The 9903-nt window shown below is 42.4% G+C and overlaps 1 protein-coding gene across 10 annotated transcripts in view; it reads left to right on the forward strand.

Moving 5' to 3' along the window:
- The window catches only part of MIER1 (MIER1 transcriptional regulator), a 56969-nt gene extending 51532 nt beyond the window's left edge, over positions 1 to 5437 (forward strand). For all 10 annotated transcript variants that reach the window (XM_007528240.3, XM_060206378.1, XM_060206379.1 and 7 more), the window contains one exon: positions 2491 to 5437. In XM_007528240.3, the coding sequence (XP_007528302.1) occupies positions 2491 to 2819 (329 nt within the window). In that variant the 3' untranslated portion in view covers positions 2820 to 5437. The remainder of the gene's footprint in view (positions 1 to 2490) is intronic.
- Positions 5438 to 9903: the final 4466 nt, after the last annotated feature.

The raw sequence follows: 9903 nt of genomic DNA on the forward strand, positions 1-9903 counted from the left end.
GTGAAGTTCTAGCCATTTCATATCAGAGTACATTTTGTCATCCAGTACTTAGAGAGCATAAAGCACTTTGTCAGAAAAGTGCTTCAGACATCCAGTTGAAAAGTAGTACAGGTATGGCTTTGATTCTCTCTACGACAGTAAACCTTGTGGACAAAGAAAAAGTAGCTTGCTGGCTTGTGTATTCATATCCTACACATTTCTGTTTTGATCTCCATGAAACTGAGGAGCAGAAAGCATGCCAGTGAGTTTGAGTCTCTTACAGTACTGTTCCAAAGTACACGTTGACACGTTGGCCACTGCTCACTAGCAAGACCTACCCAGAATTGTTTTGTTTCCTATTTTTAAATGAAGGTGACTTTTCTGGGTTAGGTAGTTGCCGAGCACAAAGGAGAAAGTTCTCGCGCTCCTGCTTGGGAGGAAACTGCTAAGTCCCAGAGTAAGCTTTGCCCCCGCCTGCATGCTGCCAGAGCAGCCTTGAGGAGGACCCAGTGAAGGGTCCAGGAGCCTCTCCGCCTTCCGCTGCCAAGCTGGAGAGGAACACTGAAAGATTGCACCTTGCTTCTGCCATGTAGAGTCACGGGCATCGACATGGTGAATATGTTTTGTTCATTTGCTGAAGACCCCCCTCCACCCCAGCCAGTCTCTTGGTACGATTCATTGACATAGGATACCTGAGTTAGAATGAGAAGCTTCAGGCCTTAGGACTAGGCGTGGAAATTCATAGTCGATACAACTTTGACCGTCCTGTTTGTTTCATCACACGAAGTTATTTCTTTTTTGTTGATTTTGTGTTTTCCTCCCGTTAAACAATTTGATGAGAATGTAAAGAGTATTTATACGTTACCAACAAATTACTCAGCACCTTGTCACTCACACTTAAGTGCCTACAGCCAAGATTCTCAGGTGTTGTTGAGTCAAGGAACTTTTGGGTCTAATTTTCTTTCTCTTACGAGGCTTCAGTTTGTATGTTAGAGTCTGAAGAGTAACTGTGGCCTCCTCACACTCTCCAGCTCTCCTACAGAGTTGTTCCATCAGTATGTGTCTCACCCAGAACGGATTTATGATTTTTTAATTCTGAGATTAGGGGGAGTCGGGCTATAGCGCAGTGGGTTAAGTGCAGGTGGCGCAAAGCGCCAGGACCGGCATAAGGATCCTGGTTTGAGCCCCCGGCTCCCCACCTGCAGGGGAGTCGCTTCACAGGTGGTGAAGCAGGTCTGCAGGTGTCTATCTTTCTCTTCCTCTCTGTCTTGCCCTCCTCTCTCCATTTCTCTCTGTCCTGTCCACCAACGATGACATCAATAACAACAATAATAATAACTACAACAATAAACACCAGGGGCAACAAAAGGAAATAAATATTTTTTAAAAGATTAGGCAAAAGTAGACTTTTTTTTTTCTAAATTATCTTTATTTATTGGATAGAGACAGCCAGAAATCAAGAGGGAAGGGGGGGTGAAAGGGGAGAGAGACAGACACCTGCAGCCCTGCTTCACCGCTCATGAAATTTTCCCCCTGTGGGTGGGGACTGGGGCCTCGAACTTGGGTCCTTCCTTGCACAATCACATATGTGCTCAACCAGGTGCACCACCATCCGGCCCGACTATTTTCTTTAAGCAAAAATACGGTGTTTGAAGTTTTATATTAAATATTCTCAAGTTTGGTGTTAACCCATTTAGCAGTCAGCTCTATCTTGATCTTGTTACTGTTACTTGCTTTGATTAAATACTTACACTCTCACCTAGTATAGAGGTGTGTGTGTGTGTGTGTTTAAACCACAGCACTGCTCAGCTTTGGCCTGTGGTGGTGCAGGACACTGAACCTGGGACTTTGGAGCCTCAAGCAGGAGTCTCTTTGCATAACCATTATGCTGTCTACTCCCAACCTATGTTACGCATTTTCAAATGCATTGTTGAGTATTGTAATCATTGGCTTTCTACATTATTAAAAGCATCATCCTAAACTTAACAGTATTAAGAATAAAGAGGCAGGTCATTTTATATTGCACATGGAAAACTAAAAACAACACACACACTCAGCTCTGGTTTGGTGGCCATTGAATCTGGGGCCTTGTAGCCTCAGGAATGAGACTTTCTGCATAACCAGCATGCTGTCTTCTCTGCTCAGAAACCTTCTGTAACATGACTTCAGAGAGCTTAGAGCTAGGTGTGAATGATTCATACAGATCTTCTTACCATCTCTAGACTGCTGGTGAAGATGTTGCCCATTCGGCATCACGTAGTGCTAAATTCCGTTAATTCTTCCCAACAGCCCCGGAAGGTAAAATATAAGTGGTGAAAGCCAGGTACGAAGAATATGACCAACTTACTAAAGTCAGGTAGCTAGTGAGTAAATAGGACTAGAATTCAGCTTTGTAGATGTATTGACAAAACCTCACTTCCCTGATAAACTGTTGCTATACAATAGCTTTTTTATGGTTCACAAATTTAACTTTTTAGTATCAGCATTTTGATTTGTGTTCCTTCCAACTAGGAGTGTCATCCAATGGACCAGGTGAAGTAATAAACAAAGAAGTAAAAGTCGGAGTACCACATGTCAACGGACCCCCAGGCAGCCACAGCAAGAAAGCACTTCACGCAGATACGGATACCAATGGTCTTGAAGCCGATAACCTTACCGCTGACCCAAGACTTGCTCACATTACTGCAAGAAACGAAAATGACCGCGATGAAAAAAACGAGAGACCTGCCAAAAGGCGAAGGGTGAACAGCAATGGGAAAGAGAGTCCAGGATCTTCGGATTTTTTCCAAGAAGCGATCTCACATGGAAAATTTGAAGACCTTGAAAATACAGATGACTAGACGCTAGGCTTAATTTTACTTCCTTTGGAGTAAATTCTGGTGTGATGAAAATTTTCAGGGTTGATGGGTTACCTTTAAAAAGCTGATTTTAAAGTGCAGCAGTTAATACTTAAAAAACCGGAGTTGAGTCCTAACTTAAGCAAAAAGATTTCATAGTTCTGCTTCTGCAGACTCTTTACTTTAAAACCACAAAGACCTCTTTAAGGATTCAACAAATAGCTTGGTAAACTTCAGTGAACTAAAGCTGTTCAGTAGATCTATATACCTTCTCATTGGTGTATGAATGCAAAAGGTTTCACTATGAAGTAAGTACTTGTTTCTTGGTTTCATGGTGGAGAAGAACAAATTCAGATCTCTACTTCACCACCAGTTTTTCCAAGCTCCTTGAAATGTCTGTTATAACAGACGATTTCACTCTCCATGCAAATTGAGTATTATTGTCATTAAGGAAACCCGTATGAATCCTGAAAGTTATGCTAGCATGATTTTTTTTATATATAGAAATTTAAAAATAAACCAAGTCAGGTTTGTATATGTAAAATTGTTGACATCAATGATGTCTTTCCATATTCTTATCTGGGCTTAAGAAATACATTCTGTATTTTTCCAGATTCTTTGTAGCCTTTGAAAGATTTTTACAGTACCTATGTCTTGACTGAGCTGTCCTTTCTTAATACAAAAGCTTGTATAATTTTCTTAACTTGTACAGTTGGTAAACTTTTATGAGAGGAATTGATATTCTGAGTCTGTCAGCTTTCATTTTTATTTTGCTAAGGTTTTTCTAATGAATTTTTAAGTGTTTGTGTAGTAACTAAGTCATGTTTCTTATTCAGGTGGTACAAACATTCATAAGTATTGGGAAATTATGCGGGTTTTTTTTCCCCCAAATTTCTACAGTTTGAGAATTCTGAAATTAAGCATGATACTTAAATTACATAATTTGTTTTGCATTTACCTTAAGCTTGAAATTTACTTTTGAAACATAGAATTTAATGTTGACTTGAGAGTTTCAATGTATCATGCTGCCAAACCCTCCCGTTCAGTTATTCTCTATGCACTATGAAGTTTCCCATTTCTGCATTAAGCAAACAGGGAAGAAAAGTCAAGTACTATTTAGATGTCAGCACTCAGAAGGAGTTGGCAAGCAACAACATTGATTTGCGGAGACAGTAATGAAGCTAGAAAAGTTCTTTCCAGGATAAAATCAGATGCATTGACCGTTGACTTGTGTTGTTCCAGATAGGGTCATCTATTTGCATGGCCTTGCAAGAGTGCCATTTTATTTTTAGTGCAAATTTGGTAAAATATGTAGTTTTTATACAGCTGATAGACCGACCTATATCCAAACTTTTATGAAAGATTATTAACTATTCTTGTTTGTATCACACAGGCAGGCATGCCCCCGACGCTTTATGATCCATCTCCCGCCATCAGTTCAAGAGCAGATGCCTTTTTAAAATAACTGGTCTGTGATCTTATTCTCAGCTCAGTTGTGTAATACAGCTGGGTAGAGGTTTGCACTTAAATCATGGTTTGGGCCTTACTCCCGGGAAGTATTAATATATGTTCAGACTGTTTTCCCTTCACCAATGTGAACAACTTTCCTCCCACAAAAACAGTGTTAAAAAGTCACTTTATAACACTTGACTTCATATAATGGACATTCACTATTTTACATACATAACCCAAGTAAATAAAAATTTGGGGTGAAAGTGTTTTGGAATGTGAGTTTTGTTGTTTTGTTTTACATAGAACATTAATTTATCCAGAATGGCAGCTTTAGTAGCTGGTTACAATCCACTTTGTAAGCAAATCCAAAGTACCCTAGCTTTTTGTCAAAGATGGCCTAGAGACCGTGCGAATGAATAGCGCAGCTGTGCTTTTTTTATGTTGTCATTTCACCTTTTTTTTTTTTTGGTACATGTATTTTGTTAGGTTTATAAACTTCTTGCAAACTCAGTTTTACAGGAACACTTAAACAGTAAGTAAATCCTCAGGCATGTTTGCAGATAAGGCACATGTACGTTAGGAAATGTCACACTTTTCTTTACCTTTCAAAAGTATGCCTACAAGAAACATTCCACTATTATAATCCGCACTGCTCCGCTCTTTGTAAAGCTATATCTCGATGTGCTTTGTGTCCATACAGGTTATTGTACATAGTGCTTTGTTCTTCATAATGCAGCCACCGTGACTTCTGTTAAGTCATTGCACTACTTTCAAGTTTTTAGTAACATCATGAATTTCATTTGCTTAAGATCTAATACATTTCATAACTTGAAAACTCTCAACAAATCACATCAGGAAGAGAAGCCTTTGTTCATGTCTCCACCCTGAACCCGACGCCGCAAAGCGCTTTCATTGTTGTCACTCGGAGTGGCATTCTGTTCTGTGATGCTTTCCAACAGACTTCTTCAGAATCTGCAACTCTGCTCAACATGTTGAGCTTGGAAATGTAATTGAAGTAATATTTAAATAGACATTTAAAATTATAAATTAGACGTTTTTAAATTTATGCATAGTAATTTTGCACTGTAAACTAATGCCCTCTCCCCATTCCCTGTCTGCCATTCTGAATATGCTTATTAAAATATTTTTTTAAACATTTGCCTATAAAATGCCGTGTGAGTGATTTTTCTTAGACTGGCTAGGCTTTGATTTATAGTCTTTCAGGTCTGTGCAATGTATATTGTATGCAGTGCATTTATCCACAACTTTTTTTAAGATTTAAAAGCAGGGAGAAAGAACCAGATACCACTCTAGCACAGGTGCTGCCAGGGCTCGAACTCGGGTCCTCATGTTTGAGAGTACCGTGCTTCATCCACTGTACCATCTCCCGGGCCACTCCACAGTCTGTTCACGCCTCTCCCTGGCTTATTTCATGAAGTAATACTGATTCAGTGGCTCCTAATATTTTTTTTTAATTTTTTATTTATAAAAATGAGACATTGACAAAACCATAGGAAAAGAGGGGTACAGCTTCACACAATTCCCACCACCAGAACTCCATTCCCAACCCCTCCCCTGACAGCTTTCCTATTCTTTATCCCTCTGGGAGTATGGACCCAGGGTCATTGTGGGATGCAGAAAGTAGAAGGTCTGGCTTCAGTCATTGCTTCCCCACTGAACATGGGTGTTGACAGGTTGATCTATACTCCCAGCCTGTCTCTCTCTTTCCCTAGTGGGGAAGGGCTCTGGGGAAGCAGAGCTCCAGGACATATTAGTGGGGTTATCTGTCCAGGGAAGTCTGGTCGCATCCTGTTAGCATCTGGAACCTGGTGGCTGAAAAGAGAGTTAATATACGAAGTCAAATTGTTGACCAGTCACGGACCTAAAGGCTGGAACAGTGTACATGAAGTGTTGGGGGGGGGGTCCTCCATTTTGTAGATAGCTAGTAGGCATATTTTAGTTATATTTCAAAGGGCCTGTGGATATACTAGTGGTTTTTGCTTGTTTTGCCTGGCTCCTAATCCTTTTACCTTATCTTGGGTGGTACATTTTCGCCTTTTTTTTTTTTTTACCCCCCCTTCCTCTTTGCCTCTAAACTAGATCATTCAAAATGACTTTCTTTTGAAGTGTAGTTTATATCACTATTTTTGTAAAGGAAAAAAAAAATCCTGTTGTTTTTTTTTCTCAGTTCTTCTAACGTTTGCCCTTCTTCCGTAGCCAGTCAACAGCGTCAGGTTGAGCCTGATGTCAAGTTTCGAGACCTCCTTTGAATCTGGAGAGGTGGCAGTCGTTGACTATGTGGGTCATAGTCTGTCTGTAGCTGCAGGGGCAGTTCGGGTCGTCTCTGGCTCCCCAGCGATGGAACATAGCGGTGCACCAGCCATGGCCTGTTCGATAGCGATTGAGGAGGGCCCAATCATTACGTGTTAGGTCAAAGCCGGGTTGACGCTTGCAGGGGTCTGTGATGAGGTGTTTGTTCTTTACCTCAGCTGACTGCCAACTCTGTTTCCAAGAGTCTGGAACAGAGAAGTTCAGTGTAGGCATAGGGGACCAGATTGGGTGACGAGACGTCAAGCGTTGGAAAGGGTGGGCGAAGATATCCGTGTATATTGGCAGGTCCGGTCGAGCGTAGACGTGGGAAATGAACTTAGATGATGCCGCATCCTGATGAATATCTGGCGGGGCGATGTTGCTAAGAACTGGCAGCCATGGAATTGGGGTGGAACGGATGGTTCCAGAAATTATCCTCATGGAGGAATATAGAAAAATACCAAGTGGGCACTGAGACAGACTTACATGAGAGGTACAGTGCTTATGACCCTTACCCTAGCTAGGGGGAGAAGTAAGGGAGGTTTTCACAGCTGCGGTCCAAAAGCATGAAATAAGTCCTTGGAGAAGGAAAAAAAAAATACTACCTTTTTTTGCTTTCTCTAGAAATGACTGTTGGGCTCGAGGAAAAAAGCTCAGTGTCAAGAGCACAGGGCTGTCAGGCTAGGGGCCCCCAGAGTGAAGCTCTGCCTTTCACTATTTAGTATTTGAAGGAGAACTGAAATAAACATATTTAGGGAATAGATAACAATGGTTATGCAGAGACTCATGCTTAAGGCTCAATGGCCCAGGTTCAATCACCTGCACCAAAGTGAGCCAGAGCTGAGCAGTGCTCTGATAAAAATACAACTTTTTAGGGCACCAAAGTAAAAACCCTGTGGTGAAGGGGAGGGTGGACATGCCGCTTCCTGGGCTGGGTGGGTGGGATGGGACAGTCTTGGTGGTGGGAATGGTGTTTTTGGACACTCCTATTAAAGCGTAGTCATATAAATCACTAATATGAGGGGAAAAATTGATTGTATGTCTCGAACTTTTTGAAACAGACTGAGTCTTTTTAATACATAGGCTGAGTCTTTGAAATGCGGACTCAAAAGCCTAGACCAGGTAGATCAGAAGCAACCAGTGGCACAGCTATATACAAGATGCTGGGTACTATACAGCAAAGCCTAACAAAAGGACTTTTCAAAGTTAACCCAGTTACCAAATAATGTGATGATAACAATAACTATCCATTGTCTTCTTGAAGCCTAAGACAGCAGGAACCTCACATTTCCACTATAGAGCCTGTTTCCCCCAATCCTGGAACCTTAGGGTGGGGCCCACTTTCCTGCATGCTTCTCCCAGTTCATATCAAATAATATTGCATCCACCAATCCCAACCTAATCAACACAACGATTGCCACCTCAACATGCTTCACCTCAGACTGTGTCCAGAGACCAGGTGTGGAATGACAACCCTTCAGCTTCATTACTCAGGTGAGACCTTTCCTTTCATAGGATTCTCTAATTCCATCCCAGGTGGATCACTTTCTAGCAAAGTCCTAAAACCTAGATATACACCAGTTTCTGTGAGAGAGAGCATATGTTCACACGTATCCATAAACTAGGGCAAAATATATACCTGAAAGCAGAAGTACACTAGAGTTTGCAGTGAGTACTCCCCAACACTTCATCTCCACTATTCCAACCTTTGGATCCATGATTGTTCAACAATTTGTTTGGCTTTGTATGTTAACTCTCTTTTCAGCCACCAGGTTCCAGATGCCATCAGGATGCTAGTCAGGCTTCCCTGGACTGAAGATCCCTCCAATGTGTCCTGGAGCTCTGCTTCCCCAGAGACCCACCCCACTAGAGAAAGAGAGAGACAGGCTGGGAGTATGGATCGACCTGTCAACACTTGTGTTCAGCGGGGAAGCAATTACAGAAGCCAGACCTTCCACCTTCTGCATCCCACAAGGATCTTGGGCCCATACTCCCAGAGGGTTAAAGAATGGGAAAGCTATCAGGGGAGGGGGTGGGATATGGAGATTGGGTGGTGGGAATTGTGTGGAGTTGTACCCCTCCTACCCTATGGTTTTGTTAATGTCTCCTTAAATAATAAAAATATATATATGACTTTTTCCAGAGTTGTTGCTGGGGCATGAATCCACCGCTCCTGGAAGCCATTTTTTCCCTTGTCACTGCTGCTGTTACTGGCTAATATAGAGAGAAATTTAGAGGGAAAGATGGGAAGACTTATATTTGAGCCAAGAATTTCAAGTGGTTTTTATTAGTGATGCCATTTCCTGCTTAATCTCTCAATTCTGAAAGAAACCAACCCCAAAGCGCAAGGACCGGCATAAGGATCCCGGTTCAAGCCCCCGGCTCCCCACATGCAGGGGAGTCGCTTCACAGGCGGTGAAGCAGGTCTGCAAGTTAAGTTTCTCTCTGTCCTATCCAACAACAATGACATCAGTCACAACAATAATAACTAGAACAATAAAAAGCAAGGGCAACAAAGGGGAAAATAAACTTCTAAAAAAAAAAAAAAAAAAAACAGGTTGAAGGAACCAGGTGGTGGCGCTTAGTACTAAGCAGAAGGGCTGGGGTTCAAACCCCTGCTCCTCATCTGCAGTGGGGCCGCTACACTAGCGGTGAAACAGGTCAGCAGGTGTCTTTATCTTTCTCTCCCTCTACCACCCTCTCCCTCTCCCCTCTCTATCACTCTCTGTCCTAGCCAATACAATGGAAAGCAAAAAAGGAAAACATGGCCGCTGGGAGCAGTGGATTTGCAGAGCTGGCACTGAGCCCCAGCAACTGGAGGGGAGGCAAAACAAAACAGAAAGTAACAGGCTGAGAGACCTATGAAAATGCAAACATGGCTCATCTGGGGCCTCGGCTCCGCCCTGCCCACCCCACAGTCCTCTAACCCTGTGGAGTGGACAGCTTGGACCAAAATGGACAAATGATCTGTCCAAAGTTCAACAACCTTAGAGCTTCCTAAACAAGGTCATATCCTTATTATTATTATTATTATTGTTAATTTAAAAAAGGAGACATGAACAAACCCATAGGATAAGAGGGGTACAACTCCACAGAATTCCCACCACCAGCTCTCCATTTCCCATCCCCTCCCCTGACAGCTTTCCCATTCTCTATCCCTCTGGGAGCATGGACCCAGGGTCATTGTGGGATGCAGAAGGTGAAAGGTCTGGCTTCAGTCACTGCTTCCCCGCTGAACATGGGTGTTGACTGGTCGATTCATACTCCCAGCCTGTCTCTCTCTTTCCATAGTTGGGAAGGGCTCTGGGGAAGTGGAGCTCCAAGA

This window comes from Erinaceus europaeus, chromosome 13 (genome assembly GCF_950295315.1).
Source record: "Erinaceus europaeus chromosome 13, mEriEur2.1, whole genome shotgun sequence".
Taxonomy (NCBI): Eukaryota; Metazoa; Chordata; class Mammalia; order Eulipotyphla; family Erinaceidae; genus Erinaceus; species Erinaceus europaeus.